Source organism: Lepidochelys kempii, chromosome 1 (genome assembly GCF_965140285.1).
Source record: "Lepidochelys kempii isolate rLepKem1 chromosome 1, rLepKem1.hap1, whole genome shotgun sequence".
Classification (NCBI taxonomy): domain Eukaryota; kingdom Metazoa; phylum Chordata; order Testudines; family Cheloniidae; genus Lepidochelys; species Lepidochelys kempii.
Genome location: NC_136380.1, coordinates 279,624,783 through 279,638,675, shown reverse-complemented (window position 1 = coordinate 279,638,675; position 13,893 = coordinate 279,624,783). Strand labels below are relative to the sequence as shown.

At 43.1% G+C, this 13,893-nt stretch overlaps 1 protein-coding gene across 10 annotated transcripts in view; it reads right to left on the bottom strand.

Annotated features, from left to right (window-relative positions):
- The window catches only part of LIN7A (lin-7 cell polarity scaffold A), a 78,905-nt gene extending 72,068 nt beyond the window's left edge, over positions 1-6,837 (bottom strand). For 2 of the 10 annotated variants that reach the window (XM_073327644.2, XM_073327646.2), the window contains exon 1: positions 6,384-6,470. Coding sequence is in view for 3 of the 10 variants with exons in the window: in XM_073327643.2 (XP_073183744.1) it covers positions 6,384-6,819 (436 nt within the window). In the remaining 7 variants the exon portion in view is untranslated. Of the gene's footprint in view, positions 1-2,076; positions 2,101-6,383 lie in introns of those variants that run through there. The other 8 variants (XR_012156731.2, XR_012156730.1, XM_073327643.2 and 5 more) reach the window with 8 other exon arrangements.
- Positions 6,838-13,893: the final 7,056 nt, after the last annotated feature.

Below are 13,893 nucleotides of genomic sequence, written 5' to 3'. Positions count from 1 at the left end.
TGGAGAAAAAGAGGTGAATGCCACCCTAAAGACTCTAAGGATACATGAGAAGTCCTAAGTAGAAGTCTATTTGGAAGGTGCAATTGCCTTATGGGGATCCACGGGCATGGAGCTGGGGAGCCCATGCATTTTAGAGACAAGCCTTAGGGATCCTTAGCAAAGAGGGCTTTACTGGTGAGCTGAGTGGAAGTCTGGTGGAGGCATGGGGAGGGGGCATTGGGTGGATCTGCACTGTAGCAGGAGGCATGGTGGAGCAGGAAAAGAACCATGGAAGCAGCAGGTCTCTGGTAGAAGAGGTCATGGGAAAACAGGGTTCTTTTGGGAAGGCCTGGGTTTGAGGTGATCATGACAGGGCGTGGAGGCAGGTGGAGAGTAGGGCTCTGCAAGTAGGGGATGTTAGGTCATAGTGTCACAGGGCTGTAGCTGTGAGGCACTGGGGAGTAAGTCTGCTCCCCAACCCCACATCTCAGTAGCACATTCTTACAGTCCAGACTCAAGAAAGATTGCAGAATGATCAAACTTTAGAAGATTAAATTTTAACTGTTGCCCTTAGCCCCCTTCATGGTTATCTCCAAACAGTGCTTCTCCCATGTTCTCTGTGTCTCCCAACCCTCAACCTCTGACTCTCTGTAAGTCACTACAGAATCACAGGGCTAGAAGGGACCGCCAGGGTTATCTAGTTTAACCCCATGCCAAGATTCATCATTTATTGTATCTAAACCATCCAAGACAGATGGCTATCCAGTCTCTTTTTGAAAACCTCTAGTGAAGGAGCTTCTACAACTTCCCTAGGCGGTTTGTTTCATTGTCCTACTGTTCTTACAATTAGGAAGTTATTCCTGAGATTCAATCTAAATCTGTGATGCTATATTTTGAACCCATTGCCTCTTGTCCTGCCCTCTCTGGCAAAAGAGAACAATTTTTCTCCATCTTTTTTATGACAGGCTTTCAGGTATCTGAAGATAGCTATCATGTGCCCCCATAATTTCCTCTTTTCCAAACTAAACATATCCAGTTCCTTCAGCCTTTACTCATATGGCTTTCATTCCATCCCTTTGATCATCTTTGTTGCTCTCCTCTGGATCCTTTCCAGTTTCTTTACATCCTTTCTATACAGCGCTGACCAAAATTTGACACAGTACTCTAGCTGAGGCCTAACCAGCAGCAAATAGAGCGGTACTATCACCTCTTGTGACTTGCATGCTATGCTTCTGTTAATGCAATCCAAAACTGCATTTGCTATTTTTGCAAAAGCATTGCATTATTGACTCATGTTGAGATTGTGATCCACCACAACTCCCAGATCCTTCTCTGCAGTGATGTTGCCAAGCCAGTTATCCCCCATTCTGTCTTTGTGCATTTGGTTTTTCTTCCCTAAGTTTAGCACCTTACATTTGTCTTTGTTGAATTTCATTTTGTTGTCTATAGCCCAGTTCTCCAATTTATCAAGATACCTTTGCATTTTAGGTCTATCCTCCAAAGTGTTTACCACTTCCCATAGCTTTGTGTCATCCGCAAATTTAATCAATATGCTCTCTGTTCCTACATCCAGGTAATTAATAAAGATGTTAAATAACACTGGACCCAGAACAGATCCCTATGGACCCCACTTGAGACCTCCTTCTAATCTGACATCATTCCATTAATATTACTCTTTGTTTGCGGCTATTTAACAAACTGTGTATCCACTTAAGGGTAGTTCTACTGAGTCCACATTTCTCCAGCTTACTTATGAGAATGTCATGTGGGACTGTGTCAAAAGCCTTGCAAATTCCAGGTATATTATGTCCACCACATTCCGTTATGCATCACAGGCTTTTTCCCCTCCCAAATCTCCCCCAACTTCAGCCTCCCCTATAGCAGTGGCTCTCAACCTTTCCAGACTACTGTACCCCTTTCAGGAGTCTGATTTGTCTTGTGTACCCCCAAGTTTCACCTCATTTAAAAACTACTTGCTTATAAAATCAGACATAAAAATACAAAACTGTCACTGCACTCTACTATTGAAAAATAGCTTATGTTCTCATTTTCATATAATTATAAAATAAATCACTGGAATATAAATATTTTACTTACATTTCAGTGTGTAGTATATAGAGCAGTACAGTAACTCCTCACTTAAAGTCGTCCCAGTTAACGTTGTTTCGTTGTTACATTGCTGATCAATTAGGGAACATGCTTGTTTAAAGTTGTGCAATGCTCCCTTCTAACGTCGTTTGGCAGCCGCCTGCTTTGTCCACTGCTTGCAGGAAGAGCAGCCCATTGCAGCTAGCTGGTGGGGGCTTGGAACCAGGGTGGACCAGCAGCCCCGCTATCAGCTCCCCACTCTCCTAAGTTCCCTGTGCAGCAGCCGCCCAGCAGGCTATCAATTGCCGGCAGTCCAGCTGTCCCTCCCCCGACTGCCATGTGCTGCTCCTGCCCTCTGCCTCCGAGCTGCTCCCAGGAGCCTCCTGCTTGCTGTGCGGAGGGGGCTAATGTCAGGGTGTCCCGTTCCCCCTTGCTCCTGCACCCTGCTTACCCCATCTCCATAGAGCAGGGGACACACACGACAGGGCTCAAGATGGAGGGAGCTTCCTGGAAGCAGCTGTGGTCTCAGCTTGCTGATTAACTTAACAAGGCAGTGTTAAGGGTAGTGAGGCAGCGTACTTAAAGGGGAAATGGGCATTCCTCTCTCTCTCTCTCACACACACACACACACACACACAGTGTGTATGTCGCTGTCTGCCATGCTGTCTCCCCTCCCTCCATTCCTGCTGCCTTGTAGAGTGTGAGGCGACATTAACAATGAGTTAACCTTTGAGGGTTCAGCCAAGTGCTAGTTCATCATTTAGCAGTAAGGCATTCCCCGGGAAATATCCCACCCTCTGACTTCACTACCTCATCCAAGCTTCACGATCATCATTGCTGTGTACGGTATTAAATTATTTGTTTAAAACTTATACTGTATGTGTGTGTGTATATATATATATAGTCTTTTGTCTGGCAAAAAAAAATTTCCCTGGAACCTAACCCCCTCCCCCCATTTACATTAATTCTTATGTGGAAATTGGATTAGCTTAACATCGTTTCGCTTAAAGTCGCATTTTTCAGGAACATAACTAATGAGGCGTTACTGTATAAACAAGTCATTATCTGTATGATATTTTAGTTTGTACTGACTTCGCTGGTGCTTGTTATGTAGCTTGTTGTAAAACTAGGCAAATATCTAGACGAGTTGATGTACCCCCTGGAAGACCTCTGAGTACTCCCCAGAGATACACGTACTCCTGGTTGAGAACCACTGCTCTGTAGAAACCCCCACAGCTGCACCTGCCCTAGTAGTTGAATCACATCACATTCCCACCCCAGGACATACGCTGTCTCCCTTCCAGCCCTGTACAGTCCTCAGATTAAAGGGAGATGTCTGTGAGATGAAACTGTGATTAAAATTTCCATTATATTGGAAAGTTGCTCTACATATTAGAGTCCTGCAGACACAGATGGTTGTGCAGGTAGAGAGAGACATGCTGACAGGAATTAAAGAAGTTAATTCTAATCAGGCTTCCAATCATGCACACAAAAATGACAGTCACCTTTAAATGTTGTTTTATTTTAACTTACATATTTCTCATTTATCTGTGACGGGCTTTGAAAAACAAAACTGCATATAAAGTTTGTTATGAAGACACATTCCAGGACAGTAATAAAGGTTTTACATCTGTATATTATTCACATAGGGCTAGATTTCACCATTTAGACACTGCCCAGACGAGGGGGCAGTGCAGAGGCACACTGCCCCCATGGACCCCACCATGATAATTCCCTCACCACGATCACTTGAACTACTACATGCCTTCAAGGAATGCACTTTACTCTCCTTGCTGCACTGACTTCTCTGTGGGAGAGCATGGAGCCAGTGCAGGTCTATGGTATTTTCCAGAGTGGACTGTGTCTTGACCTTAGCAGGGCTGAGGCAGACTCAGGAGGAGCCCAGCTCTTTCTATTTTGATAAAAGCAAAGGGAGAGCTTCTCTTCCTTGATTTGAGAAATCTGCTGCCCCAGAGATTCCCCTCTTCCCTGGTGGTAAGGGGAGGACTCAAGTGAAAACACCTGGAGGCACTGGGCCTAGGTGAGATGTCTCTGGGGCTCTCAGCCTTCTCAACAACTGGAGCAGCAGCACCCCCGAAAGGCGATTGTGTCCCACTGAAGAAGTTGCCTTCTTTTCGAAATGAACACGTTGTATATATTTTTTTCCTTGCTGCATGCAATCACCTTGTGCTGATGCAACTCTGCATCTCAACTACATTAACAGTGAGTCCTCTTAGGAGTCACTGGGATTGATGAATTCCTTCTCCTATTTTCACCTACTTCAGCCACCAGGTGAGAGGAGGGCATTTTGGCCCTCAACTTCCACCTCTGTGAAAGTGCCAGGCACACCCTGGCCCATATCTAGTGGAATCTTACTTATGACTATTGAGAGAGAGAGTGTTTAAAAAAAACATAGTTTCCATAACGAACAGGAATGCTATGGTATCATAATATTGAAATACTAATAATTCTCTTTGAAAAGCCATGCATTTTAATGGATTGCCATCTGTTCAACACTTTACCGAGAAATAGATTTGTCCTGTTAATGCAAACAATATTGGGATGAAACTACACATTACACAGTAGATTTCTAAGCACTTTGGACAAACACGTATTCTCCTTCTTTCTGCATGCCAGTACTTTATTTCAGTAATAAATTCATTTTGTTCTTTCTTTTGTCTGAATATCTTATTAAAACAACCCACCTAATGCACAGTAAAGTTGTGATGGGACCACAACAGCTGCTATGCCCTCAATTAGGTTCCAGCAAAGTAACCCTAGTGTCCTCTAAATTAAAATCTCAAACTGAGTTCATCAGGTTTCTTTTCCATTGAATTTACAGCAGGAAGCTCTGTGCCTCTTGTTTCGAGTCCATCTTAATCTTCTAGAAAGAGTATTTTTAAAACCAAGGCACTGGCCTAAATCATTCTCTACAAAGTAAAGGATTTACAAATTGCTCAGCGGCTCAGACACACAGGATGCAGATTAAAAAAAATTGACCTAACACTTAAGAGTCCTATCCAGGGAGCTTGTTTGATCTCATAACTAAGAAAAAGCCAAACAAATAATAAATCAAGTTATTTTCCCCTCTGTAATAACCAAATATTTCTGGGTACCTTATTAGGATTACAAATGTACTTTCAATGGTATCAGTTTAGAAATCATTTCTTATTGTCGCCTAATCAGGTTGGGTTGGGAGATCTAATTTTACAGCCTTGTGGCAGAAGTTTAAATTTAGCATAGTCTCAAGCTTTCTGCACCCCCTCTTTATCTCTTTTGTAATGGACTGTACAAAGAGAAGGATAAAAAGGTGCTGTTGTCACAGTCTCGAGGGTGGAAAAAATTTATCAGTGTTGTCGTCAATGCCAGGGGCAACTAGGTGTCTTCAGGAATATAGCTGTCTTCTATATGGAAGCAGTATTAATTATAGCAAATATGGCAAATTGCAACTCCCTCCCATTCTCCTTTACTCCCCCAAATTCAGATTTTTCGCATGGCTGACTTTCCTTTGCTTAAGTCTGAGCCCTTTTCTTAGAGGAGTTAGCTATGGGGAAAGTGAAGCTACCACAAAGATAATAACTAGAAATGCATCTATATGCCAAGCAGCAACTCTGCCACTATACTTGAGATGCCAGTATAGGGACATACTCAAAATCAATGCACTAGAGACGCTAGTAGGGCAAGATGCTGTACCAGATAGCAAGTTAGCAGAGAAAAGCGAGTGCAGAAAAGATGCAAAGCAAGATCGTAGAGCTACATAGAGAGATTAATACACTACATAGAGAGTGCAATACACTAGCCAGCACTACCCTAGATTTGTAATATACAATCCCCTTCCCCCTGGTACTGTGAGGATCCGTGCCCCGGCTATCTCCTCAGGATGCCAGCCCTACCCCAGCCTCCAAAACGCTTCTCCTCCTCGAAGAAAGTTTGGTCTCTTTGCTTTCCTCCCTCCCTCCCCTTTCACCTTACAGCCACCTGCAGTCCGAACTGCCATGGGGGGCAGCGTCCCCCCCAGTCCCGCAGCCTGCCCACTGCCCTGTTCTCCAGCAACAGGCTCCAAGCATGCAGGCGCAGCTTCAGCAGCCAGCACAGGTACGGCCAGGGGGCTCCTGCGGCTTTGGGGGCCCCTCCCCAGGACCAGGGTGGGATACAGGCAGGGGCAACTCCGCGGCAGCCAGAAGCAGCAGGATGTGCCGGGGGATGCGTCTCCAGGGGACACCAGCCTCTTCTCTGCAGCCCACTGTGGTGACTCCCCGCACCCAGGGGCGAGCCGCTGCCCTGGAGCGGGCTAGGGGCGCAGCAGCTGCGCTTACCTCTGTCCAGTGTGAGCGGCTGGACCGCTGTCAGCGTCGCCATGTCTGCGGCTGCAGCGGGAGTGAGGCTGGGCTCCAGGAGCGGCGTGCAGGGAGACGAGGCGGAGGAGGAGACAGGGAGGGCGCTGAGGAGGTGGGCGGCGCTGGGGAGGAGGCTCCGGCGGGGAAGGGACAGGGGCGAGCAGTTGGCCGGGGATGCTGCTCTGTGGCGCGGAGGAGCGCTGGCCACATGTAGGCAGGCGGGGCTCACTCCGCGCTGGCCGGGCGCCAGGGAGGTGCGTGAGCCGCCGCTGGCTCCCCCGGGCGCCCTGCCTGTGGCTTCCAGATGCGCGCAGCGCCGCCTGGCGTGGGCCGCGTCCTCTGGCCGGCCTGGGGCTCTCCCGCGCGGGCCGGTGCCTGCCGGGGAGCCCACCGGGACCTTCCCTAGCTTTATCATAGAATATCAGGGTTGGAAGGGCCCTCAGGAGGCCATCTAGTCCAACCCCCTGCTCAAAGCAGGACCAGTCCCCAGTTTTTGCCCCAGATCCCTAAATGGCCCCCTCAAGGATTGAACTCACATGAGCAGGCCAATGCTCAAACCACTGAGCTGTCATTGCACAGCCTGTGCATGGGGAGCCCGGGGGGGAAACAGCGACTGGCTGGAGATGTGGCAATGGCGGGGGAGGGGGAGCCAGGTTCCAGCACCTGGGAGGGAAGAAACGCCAACTGCAGCCAGGGCTAGGGGGTGGGGGAGGTGGCAGCAGCCTCCAGCTGCTGCCCGAAATGTAGCCTTCCTCTTCTGCCACCCTCTGACGTCAGCAACGAAGTGTGTGTGTGTGGGGGGGGCTGTTGGACAAGGACTCTGCAGCTGGTTGTCCTGCGTCTGTGGGGGGAGGCCAAGGGGTGGGGAGAGTGTCACTGGGTGTGAACTTCGTGTGTCTGCAAAAAGAAAAGGAGTACTTGTGGCACCTTAGCGACTAACTAATTTATTTGAGCATAAGCTTTCGTGAGCTACAGCTCACTTCATCGGATGCGAAAGCTTATGCTCAAATAGGTTAGTCTCTAAGGTGCCACAAGTCCTCCTTTTCTTTTTGCGAATACAGACTAACGCGGCTGCTACTCTGAAACCCTTCGTGTGTCTGGTTTGTTTAAAAAAGGGGATCGTCCTACCCTCTGTCCCACAGAGAAGGAGGAGATAGGTTGCTACAGAGGCAGGGAAGGGGTGTATTTTTTTTAACGGGTACTTGTGTGGCTCCAGCACCATCCTTATCTGTAAAATGGGGAACTAAGGCACAGAGAATAACATGCTGAAGGTCACATGGAGGTTGTTCACAAAGCAGGGAAAAAAGCAAGGTCTCCTGAGTCCTAGTCCAGTGCTCTACACACAAGCCTATCCTTAGTTTGGTTGCACAGGCATTTTCATTCTCAGTGGTCACTTTCAGCAGGTTATCCTTTTGCAGTTTTTACCCACTGGACTGAAGTTTGCCAGGTTAGATGTCAGTCCCAGAGTACACATTTTTGAAATCTTTGAATACAAAGGGTTCAGCCATTCTCTTACAATATAAAAAATGTTTGGCAACTTTTTTTTTAAAAAAATCACCCTTCATGCCTCAGTGGCTTGAGGTAGATATTGGGCATTTGGCAGCGAGAGTGTCCCCAAGTCATAGATGTGCCTTTTGGTCATCTGAGGATGTTTGGCTGTGATTTGTGAAAGTTGGAAAGATTTGTAAAGAGGACAGTGCAGGCTCATGGATATTTCTATTGTGATCGCTTAATGGCTTCCTAACAGTTCTGTGCATGCATATACTAGGTAAACCAAAGGGAGTCCAGCCACCTTCCTCCTGAGGAGTGAAGGTGTATATGGGTGATGACAGAGAGCCAAAGTACTGCTGCAGCCTGACCTATGAAAGATGAGGTGGAGAAAGGTTTGCATGAAATGAGGCAAGGCTCTTCTGTGCAATATGTGCATTTTGCTGTTGTCCGGTACGTACTTAAACATAGTGGAATTTCTGTTCCTACATTTTCCCTTTAAAATATATAGGAAATGCTATACAAAAGAAATTGTGTTACAACAAAGTTACAGTGATGAAGTGAGCTGTAGCTCACGAAAGCTTATGCTCTAATAAATTGGTTAGTCTCTAAGGTGCCACAAGTACTCCTTTTCTTTTTGCGAATACAGACTAACACGGCTGTTACTCTGAAAAGTAAAGTGTTGTGAGCTCAAGCATGAAAAACTGAATCCACAATTGGAGCAATAAAGAAACTATTGCTGGAATATTTTTACCACCATTTGGTGTGTTTTATAATTAGGTGAGTGTAGGAGAATAAATTTAAGACACATTTTATCCTCAGAAAGATGAGTTAATAACTAAAAGTCCTCTTCTGAGTAGTAAACACAGTAGTTAAATCAGTTTGGCTGTGTTGACAAGAAAATGTTTTAATTGGCTAAAATGCTGAAATTTAAAAATCAGTTACTGGCAGGCAGTCAATTATCTTAACCTAAATTAACATAAGGTTTTTTATTATGTAGATTGTATGTATTTGCATAGCAGCTGGATTGACATAAAGTGTAACATCTCCTTTTAAGCAGTCACATTATTATATATGGGATTCATAGTCTTAAATTGAAAAGAATGTACACATTTGGAGCTATAACAGCCTAATGTGACAACTCTCAAACTATTATGACACTTTTAAAAAACCTATTATGGGAAGTATGTTTAAATAATATTAAAAGCACACTGCCAAGCTAATTAAGTAATCAAGTTGTTTTTCTTGTAGGTTTTCAGAATTCTTCAGACTCTTTTTTAAACTGACAAATTAAAAACAGACATTTTTTAAACAAAAAACAAATATAAAATTTGGTGGCCTGTTTATACATGTGTAATAGACATGCCACGTAGATAAGTTATTAAGACCCAGCTCTTCAAATAAATAGTAGTAGTCCTCAGGTTTAAGAGCAACCATATTAGGGGAGATTTCAGATTAACAGCTGTGTTAGTCTGTATTCGCAAAAAGAAAAGGAGTACTTGTGGCACCTTAGAGACTAACCAATTTATTTGAGCATAAGCTTTCGTGAGCTACAGCTCACTTCATCGGATGCATACTGTGGAAGATACAGAAGATCAGTTTAGATAAGCTATTACCAGCAGGAGAGTGGGGTGGGGGGAGAGAAAACCTTTTGTAGTGATAAACACCCATTTTTCCATGGTCTGTGTGTATAAAAACATCTTCTGTATTTTCCACAGTATGCATCCGATGAAGTGAGCTGTAGCTCACGAAAGCTTATGCTCAAATAAATCGGTTAGTCTCTAAGGTGCCACAAGTACCCCTTTTCTTTTTGCATATTAGGGGAGAGGTGCTTTCTATGGGAAAAATCAGTAGGCCAACTTTGTGCCTGGTTGAGTGCCCTTTTATGTCTGTTCCTGGATGAACAGGTCAGATGTCCCATGCCATGCAGGATTAAGCCTGATCAGTACTTGAATGGAGATGTCCACAGATCTTGGCTTTCCCGTAGGGAGTGTTGTTGCTGAGGCACTAGATGACATCCTCACTTTTAGATTTAGTGTCCTATTTCTGAACAAACTTTGCTTTGGGCTGTTACATTCTGCCTACCTAAATTCCCCATGTAGTTTCAGTTGGCTATTGTACTCTTCATTTCATGCCATGTTCTGTAATATTACCATGTGTTCCATCCCAGGAATTTCAGCTATGGATAAATTGATTGTTTCACAATATAACACAGGCTTTAATCTCCTCTTCTTCTTTTTATAAAACAAAGAAAATGTTCTGCATGCTTCCAGTGCTCTCAAACGGTAACAACTTGACAGCTCTGGAGACTGAAATTCACTGTATATTTACAGCAGGGTCAGCTGTAGTGGTGGCTTCTCTTCATTGGAGCCTCGTCATGCTAGCACTAGGCTCTGCATGGAACTCCTATTAGCTTCAGTGGAAGTTCTGTGCACACAGGGGTTTGCAAGATCATGTGTGGAGTTTGTAAAATGGATCCTTTGGGATTAAAAGCGCATTATCTGCCTTTGCATTACATTTTCTTGCTGATATTGGTTTCAGTCACACCCACCATAGTATTTCAATGCAAATATAAGCAAAGATGCTAGCACAATTAGAATGAAGGGCCTGTTAATTTCTTTCTTCTTTATAACCTGATCATTAAAATTTGCTTTGGAATGAATTCTGGTATATAGTTTGAGTAGGGGAAAGGGCCCTCTTTCTCTTTATTTAATCAGTCAGAGCAACTCCTTGGTGTTTCTATAAAGGACTTGGAATTTGGATATCCGATGGTTTATGGCACAATTTGCTTATTAGGCAGAGAATTGCGTCCTTCTTCCAGCGGGATTTTTTTAGGATTCTAAAATAACAAGATACAACTTGGTGCTTTTGGTAATAATTATACACCATATATTATATTACCAGCATGTGCAGCGCATTCTGCTCCAGGACAGCCATCCACTGTTAAGCAATATTTCAGATGGATTGGGAACTGGGGAGGTAGTGCTCGACAGCTGCACTGGTGCTACAATTGTTACAATCTGGGGCCACTTTTATGTTCTAATATTGCAAAACATATGACATAGTTTCAAAAAACTGTTCTTCTAAAAGCTCCAAACCAGCTTCAACTTAACAAATGGTGCTTTTTTAATGCTAAATTCCCATTGGCTACAGTGAGAATAGGACTGAGCTCTTGTGCTCTGGGAGCTTTACTGTTGACTTCAGTTCAGGTGTGGGAGCAAGCCCTTAATCCATAATGTTATATTGTCAACTTTGGATATGTTGTATATAAGCTGAAATACTGACATTTTTGAAAGTAATTATGTTGAATTAGTTATTTTTATGACTGTTTCAAGCATAGGGTGTACAATTTGTGCACACAGTCTATACCACCTTACTTTTAAAAATATTAAAACTACAGTTGACTCAGGAACTGAAGAGAAAAAGTCAAATGAAAAAGAGTCCCATTCAACTACAACACATGAAGGCAGACAACTAAATACTGACAGATTTTATAAGTGCTTGTATACCAATACAAGAAGTCTAAATTACTAAGATGGGTGAACTTGAGTGCCTGGTATTAAGTGAAGACATTGATATAATAGGCATCACAGAAACTTGGTGGAATGATGATAATCGACGGGACCTGGTAATAGCAGCATACAAAATATATAGGAATGACAAAGTAGGTTGTGCTAGTGAGGGAGTGGCCCTATATGTGAAAGAAAGCACAGAGACAAATATAGTAAAAATCTTGAATGACTCAAACTGTACCATAGAATCTTTATGGATAGAAATTTCATGCTTGAATAATAAGAGGATAGCAGTAGAAATATACACCAACCACCTGACTAGGATGGTTGATGGTGATTGTGAAATGCTCAGGGAGATTAGAGAGGCTACAAAACCAGAAAACCCAATAATAATGTGGCGAGCTCTCAACTATGCCCATATTGACTGTGTATGTATAAGGACGGGATGTGGAGATAAAATTTCTAGAAACCATAAATGATTGCTTCTTGGATCAGTTAGTCCTTGAACTCACAAGGGGAGAGGCAATTCTTGATTTAGTCCTAAGTGGAACACAGGATCTTGTCCAATAGGTGAATAAAGCGGAACCCCTCAGAAATGGCAACTGTAATGTAATTAAATTTAACATCCTTATAGGGGGAAAATACCAAAGAAACCCACCATGGTAGCATTTAACTTAAAAAAGGGGAACTATACAAAAATGAGTAAGATAGTTAAACAGAAATTAAAAGGAATGGTCACATGAGTGAAATACCTGCAAGCTGCATGGAAACTATTTAAAACACCATAATAGAGGCTCAAAATAAACATATATTCCAAATGAAATAAAAACAGTAAGAAGAGCAAAAAAATGCCACCATGACTAAACAACACAGTAAAAGAGGTTGTTTAAAGGCAAAAAGGCATCCTTTATAAATTAGAAGTCAAATCCTAGTGAGGAAAATAGAAAGGAGCATAAACTTTGGTAAGTCAAGTGTAAAAGTATAATTAGGCAGGCCAAAAAAGAATTTGAAGAGCAACTAGCAAAAGACACAAAAGCTAACAGCAAATTTTTTTTAAGTACATCAGAAGCCTGCCAAACAATCAGTGAGGCCTCTGGACAATCGAGGTGCTAAAGGAGCACTCAAGGAAGCCACTGATGTTGAATTGTTTGCATCAGTCTTCACTGCAGACGTTGTGAGGAAAATTCCCACACGTGGGCCATTCTTTTTATGTGACAAATCTGACGCACTGTGCCAGACTGAGGTGTTAGTAGGGGAAGTTTTAGAACAAATTGATAAATTAAGGTACCAGGACCAGGATGGTGTTCACTCAAGAGTTCTGAAGTAACTCAGATATGAAATTGCAGAACTGCTAACTGAGGAATGTCACCTGTCACTTAAATCAGTCTCTGTACCAGATGACTGGAGGATACTTAATGTAATGCTGATTTTTTAAGAAAGATCCAGAGGCAATCCTGGCAACTACAAGGTGGTAAGTCTAACTTCTCTACTCAGCAAATTGGTTAAAACTATAATAAAGAACAGAATTATGAGACACATAGATGAATATGATACTTAGGGGAAGAATCAATATGACTTTTGTAAAGGGAAATCATGCTTCATCAATCTATTAGAATTCTTGAGGTTGTCAACAAGCGTGTGGGCGAGGATGATCCAGTGGATATTGTGTACTTGGACTTTCAGAAAGCCTTTGACAAGGTCTCTCACCAAAGGTTCTTAAGCAAAGTAAGCAGTCATGGGATAAGAGGGAAGGTCCTCTCATGGATCAGTAACTGGTTAACAGATAGGAAACAAAGGGTAGGAATAAATAGTCAAGTTTTCAGAATGGAAAGAGGTAAATAGTGGAGTCCCCAAGGATCTGTATTGGGACCAGTGATGTTCAACATATTTATAAATGATCTGGAAAAGGAAGTTAATAAGGAGGTAGCAAAGTTTGCAAATGATACAAAATTATGCAAGATAGTTAAATCCAAAGAAGATGGCGAATAGTGACAAAAGAATCTTACAAAACTGGGTGACTGGGCAACAAAAGGGCAGATGAAATTCAATGTTGATAAGGGCAAAATAATGCACATTGGAAAAAATAATCTCAACTATACATACAAATGATGCATCTAAATTATCTGTTACCACTCAAGAAAGAGATTTTTGGAGTGATTGTGGATAGTTCTTTGAAAACATCTGATCAATGTGTTGTACTAGTCAAAAAAAGTTAACAGAATGTTTGGAATCTTTAATAAAGGGATAGATAATAAGACAGCAAATATCATAATGCCACTACATAAATTCATGGTACACCCATACCTTGAGTACTGCAAGCAGCTACAGTCACCCCATCTCAACAAAGATATATTAGAATCGGAAAAGCTACAGAGAAGGGCAACAAAAATTATTAGGAGTATGGAACAGCTTCCACATGAGGAGAGATTAAAAAAGACTGGTATGATTCAGTTTGGAAAAGAGACGACTGGGGGGACAAGATAGATGTC